The sequence below is a fragment of the Myxine glutinosa genome, chromosome 2, assembly GCF_964187855.1.
Source record: "Myxine glutinosa chromosome 2, kmMyxGlut1.1, whole genome shotgun sequence".
NCBI lineage: Eukaryota > Metazoa > Chordata > Myxini > Myxiniformes > Myxinidae > Myxine > Myxine glutinosa.
In genome coordinates, this window is record NC_136262.1 from 172,563,928 (window position 1) to 172,583,927 (window position 20,000).

Below are 20,000 nucleotides of genomic sequence, written 5' to 3' on the forward strand. Positions count from 1 at the left end.
CAGCCGCCCCTCAGGTTCACCTTAGCCCGGGCAACCCTTTTAGAGGACAAGAAGTTAGTGGGCCGGACAGCGGGTTCGCGGCCCCAGAAGGGCTAGGAGAACTGTACCCCTCATTGGAAGGGTTCACGGAATCAGAGAACCCACAGCCTACAATCGGGATGTGTCCCTTAAAAACCATAGGACTGAACAGGGGGGCACCCATTAACATCAGGATACCCTGGAGAGAATCAGATTTGGCGTCTATGCAGGAGCGGGTGAGAGCCTTGCTGGCCGACGAGCCCGGTCAGATACCGGAACTTATGCGTTTGTGGATACAAAATACAGGCGCAGATTGGCGGGACGTCTGCCACATGGGGAAGGCTGTATTGCCCGCGCGGGTGTGGGACCAGGCCAAAGTACACGCACGCTGGCCAAATGTAGCACCACCCGTGGCCCAGACCCTCGCCGATTGGGAGGCCCTGGTCGACCTATTGTTGGCCGGGGTATACACCGCACTGATGCCAACCGACCAATTAGTTGAAGCGGCCGAGCAAAGTAACATGGGCGACGATAAGAAGGCCGATGTGAAGGACGACATGTTGCAAATGCTTGTCCAGGAAAAACATGGCCCCCTCCCCAAAACTGGAAAATGCAGGGGCCCCCTCCACAGCCGCAGAATTGGGCCATGCAAACCACCCCCCCCCCCCCCAAGAACTGAGCTCAGTCCCGGGGCTCTAGGCAACACCCCAACACCCCCCCGCCCTGCCTTCCCTTTCCACCTCAACCCACCCCGTCCAACCCGTCCCAAAAATCCTTTTTCCTTGAATGAGAGACGTAATATGAATGAACAAAGATTGTACATGGGAGTGACTGGAGGAGGGGCATGATTTGAGTCGATCTGATTTTCGCGCGAAGTCTGGGAGACTCACTGGTGTACGAATGAGGAATGAATGTATATTGGGATATTAATTGACGTGTGTATCTGGCCAATGTATTTGTCTGTATGACATATGCAAAGCAGAGGGTTTCGGTGTGAAGCTTTGTAAGTGGTCTGCTTGACGTGCGGGAACTCCAGGCCGGGAATGTCGATTTTAGCGTCTATCCGAGGGACCAGGTGAGGTCCTTAACTGAGTCCGGATTTTCAGTTGTTTGGGAATGTTTGGGAGCGATTTGATACAAATCAGGTCAGGAGAGCACTCGGAGTGCCCTTGTCGACCTACTGTTGATATGAAGTGGTTTCTTGGAGAGGATTGCAAGATGGGCTGCCTTTGTCTTTCGAGTGGCAGTCGAGCAGAAATTTGGAATTCGTTGAACTAAATTCAGAATTCGAATCGAAACGTGTGTTTGACTTGAATTGAAGAGTTCATTCAATGGCAGATTGAAGAATTCAGTCAATTCAACTGAATTCAGAAGTTGGATTTAGAATACGGAGTTTGCTCAGAGTGCAGGTGATAACCTGCCTACTCAAAAAGGATGTGCCCCGCACGGTGGGAGGTCCGTGAATGGTTGGCAACGGGTTTCTTGAATTTAATGGCAGGAATTATGCGATTAACGATTATATTGTGTATTGGTGACTCGTGGATTGTATGAGTATATCCCCGAGGCCGATGTGACCTTGTGAGTCAATGGGTCGTGTAATGAGAAAGATTACAGTTTCCTGGTGTGAAATTATGTAATGGTGGTGTGAAATGCGGTCAGAGAAAGAAATACACACCTTTGATCTGAAGGGAGAGCGGAGGTTGTGGTTTGTTGGCGGCGGTTGGCGGAGGTTGTGGTTGTGTTTGTCTGTCTGTGGAGTTATGTTTCAGGATATTTCAGGATTATATTTCAGGATGAGGCATGGATTTTAAGGAGGAGGTGTGTGCCCCGAGAAGATTGTGGGTCGCAGATTGGGCACTCTGGGTGGGCACTGGGGCTGCAGTTGTGTGTGCGCGCAGGAGAGTGCAGTTGTGTGGGCGTGAGGAGGTGTGTTGATGAAGTGTGCAAACGAGGAGGGATGTGCGAAAGGTGTGCACCAGGTAGTAAGGGTGCTGCATTGTAAAGCACGTCTCCCACGGAAGTTCCTGGGCGGATTGTGACGGTTGTTTGATTCGTAGAAGCTAGCATTTTGCAATGTGGAGCCACAATAATGGTCGTTTGTCGGTCAGGATGTGGAGTTCTTGCAAGGACGGAATGTCGCCGGACTTGCATTAGTTGTGGGATGAAAGCGCTGGTTACCCCAATTTGAAGTTTGACCTTTCGAAGTTTATTTGACCTTTGTTCAAGATTTGCAAGGGTAAGAGGTCAGAGGTAATTCACTAACCTTGGAAGAACGACAGGCGGAGTCGGTCTACTGGGTGTTGCTTTAACGGCAGGATATAGAACTTAAATCTGGAGAGAATATCGGGACATATACTGTATGTACGTAATTAGTGAACAGAGAATATCGGGACATATACTGTTGATTAAAACTGAGATCATGTACGTAATTAGTGAACAGAGAATATCGAGTTCTGTTTGTTGTTGTAATTGTCGTTGATGTCTCGATTCAGGGGACTCAAGAAATAAACAGATTTCCGGTGCCGACCGGAAGCGTCAGGTACAGTACGCTTTGAATTTAATTTAACCGAGTCGAGTACAGTGACGTGTTTGATAGAGCTCTGGGGATAGTCATGTTAAATGGAGGACATGTGGGAAGATGCAAAGAGATGCAAGTAACATGGATTAAGTTGTGGTATCAAGAGGTGGGTGCCTAGGTATATTGTGGTTATTATAACTTGCTGATTATGGGGGGCGCACCGAGTACAGATCGGGTTGCATGGTGGAGCAGGCATGCATGGAGCATGGAGCAGGGTGGAACACCCCGTGTGGTTGGAGGTCGCAATTGCGTGAAATGCAGTGAACATGCCCGACTTTTGGCTTTGCGAGGCTCCAGGTAGAAGCTGGCATTTCGATACTGTGGATTATATTGTGCCTGTCTGGAGAGGTGATGTCCTGTGCTGAGGCTGGCGACACGCCTCTGTTGTCTGTCTGTCTGTCGGTCTGATTGTAAGTCTGTGGTACTATGGAGGGCTAATTGAGTGCTCAGGCGTCATTGTTCCATGGAGGTAAGGTGTGAAATATAGCATAAATAAGCTATAGGTAATGGAAATATGGCAGCGTAAGCTCGCTGAGGAAGAGTTACCTGTAGTAGAGGACGTGGCAGATTAGTGGATTAAACATCGGAAAGCGCAGGTCTCAGAAGGGAGTAGTCAGCTTCGATGATGCAACAGTGTATGAGTGAGTAATTGTCATCTGTTTAAGTGTAAGAGGCGGTGGAGATGGAAGGAGGTGATGAAAGCGTGGATGAGGGTTTCTGCAGCCATGGAGGAGAGGGATGGACGGAGACGGGCGATGTTTCTAAGGTGAAAGAAGGCCGTCTTTATGATCTGTTTAGTGTATTTGTCAAAGGAGAGGGTCTGATCAAAGAGGATGCCAAGATTCCGGTTGTGAGTGGATGTGGATACTGGGAAACCATCGATGTTGGGGGCAAGTTATGGGTGGATTTGGTGAGTGGTTTTGGGTAAATGAAGATTAATTCAGATTTAGCGTAGTTCAGATTTAGCGTAGTTAAGTTCGAGGAAGTTGATTTGAAGCCAGGATTTTATTTCAGTGATGCAGTTTGTCAGGATAGAGCGGGTTGTGGTGATTAAGCTGTTGTAGATGCTGTCAATTTTGCTTTGGATGAATGAAAGGAGGGAGATGCAGTTTCTACTGTGAAGGACTGGTGGTGGTATCCAGGGCGCTGAGGAGTTTGTTCGTAGTTGTATTTGAGGTTGTTTGTTCGCGTTGTAGAGTTTGTTTATTTATTTGTTTATTTAGTTTGTTTATTGTAGAGAAGAGTGCTTTTGGGATTCCGGAGCCAGAGTGGATAATTTGAGAGTAGTAGGCGGAGTAGAGGGCATCTTTGTAGTGCTGTAGGTGGTCCTTGTAGGCTTGGGAGTGAACTGATTTGGGTTTAATAGGCACAAGCTGGTCTAAGCAGGGTGAGGAGGATGGTGCGATTGATGATGTCAAAGGCGGCGCTGAGGTGAGGAGGATGAGAATGTTGAGGTTGCCGGCGTCAGAGGAGAGAGAAGGTCGTTGGTGATTTTGAGGAGAGCAGTTTCAGTACTGTGGTTGGAGCGGAATCCGGATTGGAATGTTTCATATAGGTTATTGGCAGAGTGGTGATGTTTGAGTTGAGTGGCCACAGCACGTTCCAAAACTTTTGACAGAAAGGGTAGGTTGGAGATGGGTCTGAAGTTATTTAGGGTGTCAGGGTTTAGTCCAGGGTTTTTCCAGAATGGGGGTGAAGTTTCACGAGTTTTTTGGGGAAATCGGTATGTGAAGCTGGATTAAGTTGGAACTGCTTGGTGAGCCATGGAGATGGATTGGATGTTTTGTTGTTGGTTGTCTGGGAGTTCGGTTGTTGCATTGCCAAAGGTTTCTGTGTGGTGGACACACCTGTTGGCTGTTGTCTTGTGTGACGTGGGTGGAGATGTATGCGGCTGTGTGTGGCTGCCTGGAGTCGGGAAGGTGGCTACAGTGGTTGATATTGGTTGTGGGTTGTCCGGGGTGCTTCGATTTGCATAGGGGGTGAAGATTGGGATATTACATTATTTTAAGTAAGTATTGGCATGAGTAATTACATAAGTAATTATGAGTTATTATGAGTAATTAGTGGTATGAGTATTAGTTATGAGTAAGTGATTATTTTAGTAAAGTTACATGTTTCGCTGTGTTGTGGATCTGGGGATAAGCTAGTTTGATGGGTACCCTGGGGTCTTCGGCGCGTCTATGTGTTTGTCTGTCTGTTACACCGGACTCTTGAATGGGTTTTCATGAGACGAATTTCAGACATAACAACAGTGAGAATCTATTTTGAGCGAATCACAGTGGGTGAGAAAACATTGTGTGTGACCAGACACCAGAACTGACCATAATTGGAATTGGAATTAGACCAGGTTATTTCTATTATTTGTTTATTCGTGAAAATAAATAAATAATAGGGGGAGGTTCATGGAGGTTAATGGTGGTTTGTTTGTGTTAATGGAGGTTAACGGTGGTTTGTTTGTGGTAATTCTAGTTGAAACTCTAGCTGAAATAATTTTCGTTTAATTTTTATTTTATTTATTATTGATGTAGGAAACAGGTAAATGGGGTGCTGAGAGAAGTATTAGAGAATTTAAAATCGAATATTGGATAAAATTGGATCCACTTGGAAAAAGTGGATTAGGAAATTGGTGACCAGGTGTTCCACCAGAGGAAAAAGACCAGGTGTTCCCAGGGCGCTTGGGGACCAGGTGTTCGTGGAGCACTTCACCTGCAAGAACGCCTTGGAACCAAGGTGGAAGGGACCAGTCCAGGTGTTGCTGACTACACCAACGGCTGTCTTTTGCGAGGGCAAGACCTCGTGGATCCACGCCACGCACTGTAAGTTGGCCATACAAGCACCAGACACTACACCACAACAACCACAGTAAGGATGGGCCTAATCATAGGTACGATACTATTGATAGCGACAGCAGCTAGGGGAAGCTCCGATTCCAATAGATGCGAAAACGAAACCCGACACCTCACCGTAACATGGGGACAAAGAGTATCACTACCATGTTTCGAACAGAAAGCCCTGTACACAAATTGGGTAGCCGTAAAATGGCTAGCACTGTCGGCAGGGCCTGGACGCGTTGGCATTGTACTACGAAAGATACGAGAGTTCCGGGAAGACGGGCAAGCTAGCATTAAGACCTTGGCCCAACCAGGATACCAATGGGGAACCCCTGATTTTAAGCTACAAACACGCACACGCCTAGAGAAAGACATGACTATGCAGGTCCGGTGCAGCGTCTGGACCCCTGGCGCGGCCGGTGGCGAAACGAACTACATACGATGCAACGAATACATACTCACGCCGCAACCCCAGGATAAGGCCCCAAAGAAGGGTGAAAACACATATTGGAAAGTGGCCAGGGAGGTGGCAACAATTCAAAATAGGACACACTGCTGGTCGTGCATGCACTTTCCCCAAGCAGGCACCACAGGAATACACATGATAGTGCTACCTTTGTCCCTCAATGACCTCTGCTCACAACCTATCGATTCCCCATGTTTAGTCACCACGCTGGAAAGAGAAGGGGTTGACAACGGCAAGAGTTGCAATCGACAATTTAATTATCGCCCGTCAATGATTGCCCATGTGGCCGAGAGGCCTGCCCCCGTCTGGGTCAAACCACAGAAAGGGACGGTCTGCCTCCAGGGTTCCGGCCACTTGCGTATGGGAGAATCAGAATGCGCCTACACTCTCCCCGGGAAGCTGGGACAAGGGAGCTCGGGGATTACATTACGAATAGTACTGCAAGATAAACACAACCACAACATAACGGCTATAACATTCTCTAGGGGGGTTAGTAGGATTAATGGGGTGGTAAAGGGACTCCAGTGCTTATCCACCCACCTGGTCCCACCCCATGGGACAATGTTTATATGCGGCGACAAGGCTTACCCCTATTTACCAAATAATTGGGGGGGCACATGTTATCTGGGTTCAGTCCTTCCTGACGTTGAGATACTGGATGAGCTAGACCCAAAGTCCTTGGACAGGCGTTATAAGAGGTCAGTCATGAACGAAGATGGAACCACTAAACTACACGGGAGCCTATGGGAAAAGGTGTTAGGTTTCTTCTTCCCAGGAGCGGGCACAGTCATGGATAGTTTCCGGATAGATAAATTGGCTTTGGCCCTAGAAAAGGTGGCAAACGACACCGCTACGGCTCATGACATACTATTGGACACGGTAATTCACATGCGTACAATGGTGATGCAGAATCGAGTGGCTTTGGACATGCTCCTGGCAGAGAAAGGAGGGGTATGCGGAATAATAGAGGGAAAATGTTGCACTTACATACCTGATCCATCCGAAGGAGTGTCAGCCGCAATAGTGAGACTAAGGGAAACTAGCCACGCCCTGACGATCGATCGGATCGCGCGCGAGAACTCTTATAAATTTAGCTGGCTCACTGACTGGTTCCGGGGATGGACGGGCACTATAGTGAAGTGGTTATTGACCGCACTGGCTGTGATAATCGGGGTAGTAATTTGGGGGGCACTAATGAAATCTCTAGTCCTCCTCTGTATGAGAAAGTATTTTACAGGATGGAAAGTGAAGAAGCCGCCGACAACGACTATGGTTCTGACCACAAAGGCCGTCGACCTGAATGGGCCCTTCAACAAGGCAGTTGCGACCAGCGCTCCAGAAAATTGTATTGAATTTTGTGATGACTGTGATACTTGTGTTGATCCCATGTGGGAACTGGCTGCTGCCTGTAATGATGTCTGTGATGACTGTGATACTTGTGCTGTAAACCCCTTGCGTGTACTGGCTAACGCTTCTTATGTATTACAAGCTGACAGCTGTACACCCCCTTCCGACCCAACTATGGATCTGATTGCGACGCTGGGTCTGGCGGTCGAGGGACCCGACGTGGCTATCCTAGACCCGCAAGCCGACCAGGCGCCCATGGGAGACTTTGACATAAAGGAAGTCCCTCTCTTTGCTTTAAATGTTTTAAGTTCAAATGCTTCAAGTGAATCGGATTTTTACGCTCTGTACCCTGACCAGGAAAATGAGACACAAGATACTGACAACATTATGTATTCCCCAGAACAGCAGCACGTGAGAGATCTCATGGGCATGATCGTTGATTAACTTCGAAGATCTGCAAGGACCGCGTCTGCAAAGGGTGGGGGGAGCAAGTTCCGCAGGGGAGGTGATGGGCCCTCTGGCGGGGCAGAACCTCATCTGGACCAGACGCCTTCGTTGTGGATCCGAAACGTTAATGGACTTTCATGTTCTGAGCCCTCAGGTTCCAAGCACGCACCACACGACACGTTCCCCAAATGCACGGGCGAGGCGCTATGGGCGCACGGTATGCCCTTGGGAGATACCCGCATTACACGATTGTCTTTTCAATAAAGCCCGATGTGGCATGTTGTCTCTTGAGATACTTTGTCTCGACGAGACAAGAGGAAGGGATGTCAGGTCGCAGATTTGTTATTGTTTAATGTTCTGTTATAGACGTGGGTTGACTAATATGTTATGATTTAAATGTTGTTTAAAAATGCTATTTCATAAGTTAATAAAGGGTTTTTCGCTTTGTTATAGGTTAAAATGAGAAAGTACTCGATGCATTCGTGCTGGACAAATGGCTCCATTGTATACGTGTGCCCTTTCGAGGCTAGATAAGTCCGGTCGTAAAATCCCCCTTCGATCCGCAGACGGCGCCTCGAGCCGCGGGCAGGAGAACGCTTATGTGCGCGTGGAATGTGTAGCTTTATGTAGGATGCTCGGACCGCAGACATATAACCTTTGATAAACGGCCAAAACATTAATTATATTTCGTATAATCACCGCGGCGCTTGAGTTACAATAAATATGCTTTGAATTTATGTTTAAATGAGAAATGTGAACTGAAGGTGCTCTTAACACCTGGGACTCATCAGAAAAACCTCATTTACTTTTCGGTCTTATCGGAACCAAGAATGCAATTCTCCTTTCAGTGAGTTACATTTTCTGTCACCTCGGAGCCCTGAAAACACATCTGGTCCGGATCCTAACGGTGCGTGCTGCACTCCCCCAAGATGAAAGAACGGATGACGGTGGGGGCTAGGGATAACGGTGGGAGGAACTCTCGTAGTTCCTTTGTTCTCTCGGAGATTTTCTGATAAACGTGTCCCTATTTAAGCGGACTGTGAATCAATGCATTTTCAGGAAGGCTGGACGTGGCATGAAGCTGGTTCGTGCTGTAGACGTCTCAGTCTCCTCCAGATCTGTATAAGTGGTATTTTAATAAAGTTTCGTCATTCTCAATCTCAAACTGTTGGTGAACTTCTGTTACGATCGCTGGAGAGTTGTTGCCCAACATATATATATATGTATATTATATATACAACATATATATTTATCATAGCGGTTTGTCCTTCTGGAAGTTCAGGCCTGCCACGTGGCATAAATATATATACATATATATTTATGTATGTATATATATATATATATATATATATATATACATATATATATATATATATATATATATATATATATATATATATACACATACATATATATACATATATATATATACATATATATATATATATATATACAACAATGTATTGTATTATATATACAACAAATGTATATATATATATATACAACAAATATATATATATATATACAACAACACAACAATGTATTGTTGCGGATCTCCCGAAGCCCATTCCCGTTACAAAGGGGGGATTAAACCCCTTCTTTCCCCTGGGTCTTCTGGTCGGCGAGGCCGAATCGCCACTTCCGGAATAAACGTGAAAAAAGATATCGGGACAACTTCGCACGTACCTTTAACCCACGCTACCACAAAAGCGGGGACCGAATCTCGCACAAGCCACGCTTAATCAAGTACGCCCGAGCGGTATGCGTATCACGTGACTCGTGCTGTTACTTTTATGGAACCCGATTCGAGCGGTTATATTCGTACCATGTGAAGCCAATTGATGGAAGGGACAGGAACGGTCAAATCAGAGGAATAACACAATTTATTATTATTTACACAATGTACAATGATTCGCAGAAGGAAAGGGGACACAGAGCAGAAGCCTAATCAATCTTACCAAAATCCCAGACACAGGGCCCACTCACGCACACGGGGAGTTGGAGGAAGAATGTTTGCGCGCCAAACGCGCTTTGCCGTCGGTCGCTCCGGAACAGCTCGTCCGGCGTGGCTCTCTGGCGGTCACGGCACGTATGCAGGCGAGGGCAGGCAGGAAGAAATCGCGCGTCTGTGGCCAGGCACGGGTCGTCCTCTCGAGCGCGCGATTAATACAGCGCAGAGCGCAGGGCATGGGGAAAGTTCGTGTACAATCTCGATCACCGTAATTCAACGCACTCGTTCTGCGGCGTGGTTCTCGTGCGTGCTCAAGCTCAACCCAACTCCACTCACTCTCACAGGGAACTTGAACTTGTCTCACAGGGAACTGTAACTCAGCACTCGAACTCACGATACTCCCCGGCTCTGGCTGACGTGCACACGACTCTCACTGACCTCTGCACGACTCTGACTCATCTGCTCGTCTCACCTCTTCTCTGAACTGAGGTGGGGAGGCTCGGAGCAGGGTTATTTGGCTCCGCCCCGGCCCTACTTGAATGTTCCAAACCGCGCCTCTGGTCGTCGTGGTTAGCCACTCCCCTCGAGCCCTGTTTGGCGGCTCGTGCTTACCGGCCACTCCTCCTGCAACCCCTCCCTTCGGCCTCGCTAGACTTGTTCAGGCCTGCCACGTGGCTTTTCAGCGCCAAAAGAACAACTAAGCTCACTGGCCTACTCAACGCAAAACTAAACACAGGAAAGGACTACGCTTACATTCACTAAGAAATAACTGAACTATCGCGAGGCTTCATGTTGTGGTGCGTCTACCTATGAGGGGGAATTAACCTTTATTCCAAAACCACAACAATATATATACATATATATACATATATACATATATACATATATATATATATATATATATATGTACATATACATACATACATACATACATACACAACATGACCAAAAGTATGTGGACACCCAAACATCACACATTTCATTCCAAAATCATGGGCATTAATATGGCGGTGGTCCCCACCCTTTTGCTGCTATAACAGCCTCCACTCTTCTGGGAAGTCTTTCCACTAGATGTTGGAACATTGCTGCGGGGATTTGCTTCCATTCAGCCACAAAAGCATTTGTGAGGTCAGGCACTGATGTTGGGCGATTAGGCCTGGCTCGCAGTCGGCGTTCCAATTCATCCCAGAAGGTGTTCGATGGGGTTGAGGTCAGGGCTCTGTGCAGGCCAGTCAAGTTCTTCTACACCGATCTCAACAAACCATTTCTGTATGGACCTCGCTTTGTGCACAGGGCCATTGTCATGCTGAATCAGGAAAGGGCCTTCCCCAAACTGTTGCCACAAAGTTGGAAGTACACAATAGTCTAGAATGTTATTGTATGCTGTCGCGTTAAGATTTCCCTTCACTGGAACTAAGGGGCCTAGCCCGAACCATGAAAAACAGCCCCAGACCATAATTCCTCCTCCACAAAACTTTACAGTTGGCACCATAAATTCAGGCAGGTGGCGTTCTCCTGGCATCCGCCAAACCCAGATTCATCCATCGGACTGCAAGATGGTGAAGCGTGATTCATTATTCCAGAGAACGTGTTTCCACTGCTGCAGAGTCCAATGGCGGCGAGCTTTATACCACTCCAGCCGACGCTTGGCATTGCGCATGGTGATCTCAGGCTTGAGTGCGGCTGCTCGGCCATGGAAACCCATTTCATGAAGGTCCCAACTAACAGTTGTTGTGCTGACGTTGCTTCCAGAGGCAGTTTGGAACTCGGTGGAGAGTGCTGCAACCGAGGACAGACGATTTATACACGCTTTTCGCTTCAGCACTCGGCGGTCCCGTTCTGTGAGCTTGTGTGGCCTACCACTTCACGGCTGAGGTGTTGCTGTGCAAGGCATTTCCACTTCACAACAACAGCACTTACAGTTGACCAGGGCAGCTCTAGCAGGGCAGAAATTTGACGAACTGACATGTTGGAAAGATGGCATCCTATGACGTTGCCACGTTGAAAGTCACTGAGGTCTTCAGTACGGCCCATTTACTGCCAATGTTTGTCTATGGAGATTACATGGCTGTGTGCTTGATTATATATATATACCTGTCAACAATGGGTATGGCTGAAATAGTCGAATCCACTAATTAGAACTTGTGTCCGCATACTTTTGGTCATGTAGTGTACATATACATACACATGCACATATAAACACACCTATATAAACACACATACAAATATATATTTTGTACTTGTAAGTACTTGTAAAAGCTATTTTATATTTTAAGTTATAACCTTAACCTGTAAGCAATTGACTGGTTTTCCAACTGCCAGGATCATCAGCTGGGCACCGTTTTTCATCCCAGAACCTCTCCAAACGGCGGATCCACAATCCGGGCTGTAGGTCCACATCAGTAGATTACTCAACATCAATGGACCCACAACCTCAAAGTTGTGTCCAGACAGTTAGTCAACACAGCAATGCAATATCCTTATTCAAACTTATCTAATTACAACTTTTATTTAAAGCATTAACACAAAATAATAACTAAATCATAAATCACTTTATATAACAATATACGAAGCAATAAATACTCCACCCGACAGACAAGTCCATTACACAGCACCTCCAGGCTCCATCCAACCATTGACTCAAACTGCCATTCAATATTCAAACTGTCATCCACAATGGATTCCACCACACTGCACTGCGTATCTAAGCAACCACCAACCAATCACATTAATGCTTACTTTTAATACATTTTATACATATTATTTTTTTACCGAAATACCTCCTTATTTAATACTTATATCAAACGCAATGCAATAGGAACTTGTTTACATGAAAACCAACAAAACTGAAACAAAAGGTGACGATGGAGTCTAAACAGCAACTTTTGACTAAGTATTGCCTTTCAGCATCACCTGCACCATGCAAGTTGGCATTTCAATCTATTTTAAGCAACATAATCAATGAAAAAACCGGCAGCCAAGTATTTCTTAAAATGATTTCCTGCACTAAACAATTGCTTTTTTGTGACGAGGTGAACAGAGCATTAGTCAATGGCAGCTACCTATTGCAAGGGTATGCGTCTTTCCTCTGAAGGAGGGCATATCAGCATCAGGTGCACATGATGGGTACCCTGCAGTTGTGATGTAAAAATAAAAACTTTCAATGTTCAGGCTTCACATTTTTTGTATTTTTTCCATGGTGTTCCTCTTTGGTATTTCCTTTCAATCTCACTTGCATGAATGAACATAATGGGAACACCGATATAAGCAACAATGCGAGCACAGCAAGGATACAAAGACGAGATCCAGGGGGTGAGTGAAGCGCTGACAAAAAGGCACGAGAGACTCCAGATGGCCATGCCAATTGGTGTGCGTTGCGTGAAGTTTGACAGGGACAGCATGACCCAGTCACGCACCATGGATGAGCGTCCACTACTATGAAGTCCTTTAAAAACCTGAACACGGAGTTAGAACCGCTTGGTTATAGTGCAAACATTCCCATCAATAGGATAGTCATTATTCAATTGCTGTATATACTGAAGTACAAGCCATATCTACAGTGCATTCAGAAAGTATTCAGACCCCTTCACTTTTTTCGCATTTTGTTATGTTGCAGCCTTATGCTGAAATCGTTTAAATTCATTTTTTTCCCTCATCAATCTACACTCAACACCCCATAATGAAAAAGAGAAAACAGGATTTTAGAAAGTTTTGCAAATTTATTAAAAAGAAAAAACTGAAATATCACATTGACATTAGTATTCAGACCCTTTGCTATGACACATGAAATTTAGCTCAGGTGCCTCCCATTTCTCTTGATCATCTTTGAGATGTTTCTACACGTTGATTGAGTCCACCTGTGGTAAATTCAATTGATTGGACATGATATGGAAAGGCACACACCTGTCTATATGAGGCCTCACAGCTGACAATGCATATCGGAGCAAAAACCAAGCCATGAGTTCGAAGGACCTGCCTGCAGAGCTCAGAGACAGGATTGTGTCGAGGCACAGATCTGGGGAAGCCTACAAAAACATATCTGCTGCATTGAAGGTTCCCAAGAGCACAGTGGCCTCCAGAATTCTTAAATGGAAGAAGTTTGGAACAACCAAGACTCTTCCTAGAGCTGGCCGCCAGGCTAAACTGAGCAATCGGGGGAGAAGGGTCTTGGTAATAGAGGTGACCAAGAACCTGATGGTCACTCTGGCTGAGCTCCAGAGATCCTGTGTGGAGATGGGAGAAACTTCCAGAAGGACAACCATCACTGCAACACTCCACCGATCTGGGCTTTATGGCAGAGTGGACAGACGGAAGCCAAACAGTTCAATATTGGTTTCATCAGACCACAGAATCTTGTTTCTCAGTCTGAGAGTCCTTTACGTGCTTTTTTGCAAACTCCAAGCAGGCTTTCATGTGTCTTTCACTGAGGAGAGGCTTCCGTCTGGCCACTCTACCATAAAGCCCAGATCGGTGGAGTGTTGGAGTGATGTTTGTCCTTCTGGAAGTTTCTCCCATCTCCACACAGGATCTTTGGAGCTCAGCCAGAGTGACCATCAGGTTCTTGGTCACCTCTATTACCAAGACCCTTCTCCCCCGATTGCTCAGTTTGGCCTGGCGGCCAGCTCCAGGAAGAGTCTTGGTTGTTCCAAACTTCTTCCGTTTAAGAATTATGGAGGCCACTGTGCTCTTGGGAACCTTCAATGTAGCAGCGATTCTTTTGTAGGCTTCCCCAGATCTGTGCCTCGACACAATCCTGTCTCTGAGCTCTGCAGACAGTTCCTTCGACCTCATGGCTTGGTTTTTGCTCTGATATGCATTGTCAGCTGTGAGACCTTATATAGACAGGTGTGTGCCTTTCCAAATCATGTCCAATCAATTGAATTTACCACAGGTGGACTCCAATCAAGGTGTAGAAACATCTCAAAGATGATCAAGAGAAATGCGAGGCACCTGAGCTAAATTTCAAGTGTTATAGCAAAGTGTATGAATACTTATGTCAATGTGATATTTTAGTTTTTTCTTTTTAATAAATTTGCAAAACTTTCTAAAATCCTGTTTTCTCTTTGTCATTATGGGGTATTGAGTGTAGATTGATGAGGGAAAAAATGAATTTAAACGATTTCAGCATAAGGCTGCAACATAACAAAATGTGAAAAAAGTGAAGGGGTCTGAATACTTTCTGAATGCACTGTATAATGGTTTGTATTTTAGTATTGATGTTCACCTGTACATCTACACGTCACACTCAAATATGATGCCAGGTTTGGTGCAGAGAGACATGGGAAAATGTTTCTGTGTCATGTACAACATCACCTTGTAAAGAACCGAAGCCATGAGCTGTGGATAAGGCTGCTGGCCAGACAGGAACTCTCCTATAATTTTATTCATCACGTCTTGTGGTGGAAAGAAGTCATCGAGGAACTGAGGCAGGATCCGTGCCACAGCATGTGCCTCACGGGGCACTCCACGCCTTAACCTGGTGTAGAGATTTGATATCGATTTGGGATGCATATAGAAAGGTGTAGAGATTTGGGACGGACAAGTTCAAAAGAATAGGAGAGGAGTATAAAGAAATTTATAACTCTGCCCAAACACATGAATATAATCATTCAACACTGAATCAAGCAGGACTCAAAGTCTACACAAATCCCTTTTGCTACCTGAATAGTGAATATAGATCATCACATCACAGGCCCAGACAATGGACCCAATGACTGGCAATCCAAAGACCCCTGTGAATGACCAAAATGATGTTTGAACTTACTCTGTTCAGAATTAACCATTTAACAAGTTACGGATCCACCGAGGATCACTCAAATAAATCCGAGACCGGCAGTTGCTCAAGCGTGGGAAGGCAAAAGGTGGCAAGATGTTTCTTGTAATTAAAATGGTTATTCTAAATGGATATTGGGAAAAGGATGGACACGATGCTATAAATAAATAAATGGAACAGATATAGTTGTCGACAGACACAGATGGAGATGAAAGGGGAGAAAACACACTTCAATACAAAAGGAAAACCTAGCTAATGACAAGGGTTCATGGTCTCCATTCCAATGAAGAGGTACCATTTGGTATATACGAGGGCCAACCAATAAGTAACCTTAAAATGGCGATATAAATTCGAGAATGTAATGTGTGTAGTTGTAGACGACATATATTAGTTCTAACTATGGGTAAGAGTCATGTTTTGCCTGTTTTATATCTGGCAACATTGAGCGTATTGCATAAGTAGAGCAGTTCCAAGATGGTGGCTCCCTTAGAAGCATGCACCAGGGAGGTGCAACGTTCTGTCATCCGTTTCTTGGGAAGTGAGGGTGTGAATCCCAGTGAAATCCATCGCAGAATGAAGATGCAATATGGTGACGCATGTGTATCGCTGCAGCAGGTGTACGACTGGGACAGGAAGTTTAAAAGTGGAATGTACAGTGTGGCAGACGCTGCTCGCTCGGGCCGGCCTCACACAGCCGACACACCAGAAATGGTTGCAGGGGTTGAGCGCGTGTTAAGGGAAAACCGTCGCATTACACTGGATGAAGTGGTCTCCGAATTGACATTAGTCATGGTTCAGCACACCATATCATTCACAATGTGCTGGGGTTCCACAAAGTGTCTACAAGTTGGGTGCCGTGACAACTCACACCCGAACTGAAAGAACGGCGAGTAGACGCATGTGAAGAACTTCTTCGATGTTACAAAACAGAAGGTGGTGCTTTCTTACAGCGCGTAGTGACTGGGGATGAAAGCTGGGGCCACTACTTTCAGCCACTAACGAAGAGGGCAAGCAAAGAGTGGCGCCATTCAACTTGACCGAAGCCCAAAAAATTCCGCACACAGCCATCCGCTGGAAAAGTGATGCTGGCGCTCTTCTGGGATAGCCGGGGCCCACTTGGAGAGGATTACATGCCCAGAGGTACCAGAGATACCACAGTCAACAGTGCATCATACTGCGACCTGAGAAATAATCTGAAACCAGCAATCAGATCACAACGTCGTGGACTACTCACTACCGGTGTTTTGCTGCAGCATGACAATGCTCGGCCCCATACTGCCCGCGCTACAGCTGCAACAATCAAGGACCGGCATTTTGAGTGTCTTCCTCGTCCACCCTACTCGCCCCTTCGGATTACCACATATTTTGGCCACTTAAAGAGGCGCTTGGTGGAACCACTTTCCGATCCGACGAAGAGGTCCAAGAGGTGATGCACGAATGGCTACACAAGCAGCCAAAATATTTTTTCTAGAGGAATCCAGGCTTTAGTAAAGCGCTGGAAAAAATTCATTGAACGCAACGGAAATTATGTTGAAAAATAACAGTTGTTACCATTTGGTATATACGTCGACAGACACATTGGCAACATTGCAGTAAACAACATGCAATAAACAAGTTGTGAAAAATATTTTAAGGTCACTTATTGACTGCCCCTCGTGTATGTATATAGCACTTTCTCAAATATGACAGGAAAAGTCAGAAAACTGTTCGTAAATGTCCACAATCTAAAATATTCAAAAACAAAAGTCAGCTCATGGAACTTTGAAGCACCAAAACAATAAATCTTGTGTGTAGGTAGTTCAGAATCTGGGCAAGGTTTTAAGCTACCGCTCGTTGGTCCTGAATGCCATTTTGAGGTCACCGTGTATATTGGGATGTGTGGCCAGACAGTGCTGCTGCCAGCCCGCAGGCCAAAGGTAACCACCATGAGGCCAATAACTCGATAGCTTTTCAATGTTAATCACGTCCCGACTCCTCCGCCGAGAAAAGCTCACCACCATGAGGGCAATAACTCCATACGTTTTCAATGCACAACATGCGCTGGAACCCCTACATTTTCCCCCCCGTGCAACGCCGGATACCCAGACTAGTAATAAATACAAGCTTTATATATTTGATGAAGTAAATTGCGAAAGAGCTTTATATAATGGATGAAGTAGATTTCTGTTTGCATTCTGCAAGCAGCTTAATAAATCAAGAATGAGTGATCAGAATGAGCTCTTTAGCTGTTGACAGGTATAGTATTTTTAAAGAAAAATGTCAAAAGTTAAAAACCGATTGTTTACATTCTAAAGGTTTGCTAGGCAATGCTTTCAGGTGGTGTTTCTGATTCTAAATCAAAGAGGAATGTTATGGTGTGGAACTTACAAACGGGGGTAAAAAACAAAGTGATTTTCATATTTTTAAAGCTGTTCCCTCGTTACATACTCTCTTGGGGAGTGATCACACAATGACGTGCCATTGTATTTGGTCATGTGACCCTGTGCAGATATTATTTGGTTACGATTTTATCAGATTGTATTTGGTCACGCAGACTTTCGTTAATGGATACTTTCACTCACAGACACAAATTTATTTTTTGTTATTTTTCCTGGCATCCTGGCTCCGAGTTACACATCAGTGTGCCAAATTAGAACTTTTAACCCCCATATAAAGTACGAAACATTTACATATGTATCAGTGCGTGAGGAGGTCAGTGCTAGAGTGGGTCATGTAAATGCATGTGTTATACAGATATTGTATGCGTATGCAATTTAAACTTTTGGTTTTTCATTTCTCCACAACTGAGAGAAAGGTAGAGCCTAGACTGCATCGTGGCCATACAGAAGCCTCTCCTCAGTGAAAGACACATGAAAGCCCGCTTGGAATTTGCAAAAAAGCACCTAAAGGACTCTCAGACTGTGAAAAACAAGATTCTGTGGTCTGATGAAACCAAGATTGAACTGTTTGGCATCCGTCTGGCCACTTTGCCACAAAGCCCAGACGGTGGAGTGTTGCAGTGATGGTTGTCCTTCTGGAAGTTTCTCCCATCTCCACACAGGATCTCTGCAGCTGAGCCAGAGTGACCATCGGGTTCTTGGTCACCTCTCTTACCAAGGCCCTTCACTCACGATTGCTCAGTTTGGCCGGGAGGCCAGCTCTAGGAAGAGTCCTGGCTGTTCCAAACTTTTTCCATTTAAGAATTATGGAGGCCACTGTGCTCTTGGGAACCTTCAATGCAGGAGAATTTTTTTTGTAGGCTTCCCCAGATCTGTGCCTCGACACAATCCTGTCTCTGAGCTCTGCAGGCAGTTCCTTCAACCTCATGGCTTGGTTTTTGCTCTGATATGCATTGTCAGCTGTGAGACCTTATATGGACAGGTGTGTGCCTTTCCAAATCATGTTCAATTAATTGAATTTACCACAGGTGGATTCCAATCAAGGTGCAGAAACATCTCAAAGATGATCAAGAGAAATGGGAGGCACCTGAGCTAAATTTCAAGTGTCATAGCAAAGGGTCTGAATACTTATGTAAATGTGACATTTCAGTTTTTTCTTTTTAATAAATTTGCAAAACTTTCTAAAATCCTGTTTTCTCTTTGTCATTATGGGGTATTGAGTGTAGATTGATGAGGGAAAAAATAAATTTAAACGATTTCAGCATAAGGCTGCAGCATAACAAAATGTGAAAAAAGTGAAGGGGTCTGAATACTTTCTGAATGCATTGTATATATATATATATATATATATATATATATATATATATATATATATATATATATATATAATAATAGCCGTAGATGATTCTGTCTGTCTGTCTGTTGGGTGTCTGTCCGGGGTGTGGCTTACTCGGTTTGCAGAGTAGCTCCACCCATAGCTCCACCCATTCTGGGAGTGGCTTCATATAATTATAAACAAATATCCACCATTTTATTAACTCGCATAGCTTTGAGGCCTGTTTTGTAGGCCCGTGGTGTCTTGCTCTCTCTCCCAGTTTTATTTCAAATCAAATTCGATATATCATTTCATTTTTCACAGTCGTTAACATAGTTTTAGACTCGGTTGAAAAAAAACGGGAAGAAAATCCGATGAAAGTTGCCGTTTATAGAACGAAATGAATTCTCAAACGCCTGTAACTTCAAGGCCATTGAGTCTCTCTCACGCCTTTATCTCCAATCTAACTCACCATATGATTTCATTTTTATCGATGGTTTTAGACTTGGTGTCAGCAATAATTGAGAACATTCCACACACGTGGGAAAATGCAGAGATATATTTTTAAAAATCGCGTCATGGTGTATCATACACCGCCCAACATGACACCGACGGCAACGTGTCGATATATATTAAAAATTCGCTTTTGCTTTTCCGTTAAGATATATTACTTTTTCGTTTGATGACAGTCGTCACAAAAACGTCAACAATGATGCCGACATATATTTCTTCGTTTTATTTCATTCAACATTATTAGCCGGAAGTAAAATATGTTTCAGGATTACCGAGAGATATTTCTTCGTTTTTTTTATTAGTTATGTGCGCATACATTTTAAATAGGTTTATTTGAAATCTTTAATTTTCCACAATATAATTTACTTGCCATTTATCATTTG

The 20,000-nt window shown here is 44.9% G+C and overlaps 1 protein-coding gene across 1 annotated transcript in view; it reads right to left on the bottom strand.

Annotated features, from left to right (window-relative positions):
• Positions 1-20,000, bottom strand: part of HTT (huntingtin) — a 778,980-nt gene that overhangs the window by 26,333 nt on the left and 732,647 nt on the right. The window contains exons 66-67 of the mRNA XM_078772674.1: positions 14,952-15,114; positions 12,933-13,093 (exon numbers count right to left, since the gene is read on the bottom strand). Of these exons, the coding sequence (XP_078628800.1) occupies positions 12,933-13,093; positions 14,952-15,114 (324 nt within the window). The remainder of the gene's footprint in view (positions 1-12,932; positions 13,094-14,951; positions 15,115-20,000) is intronic.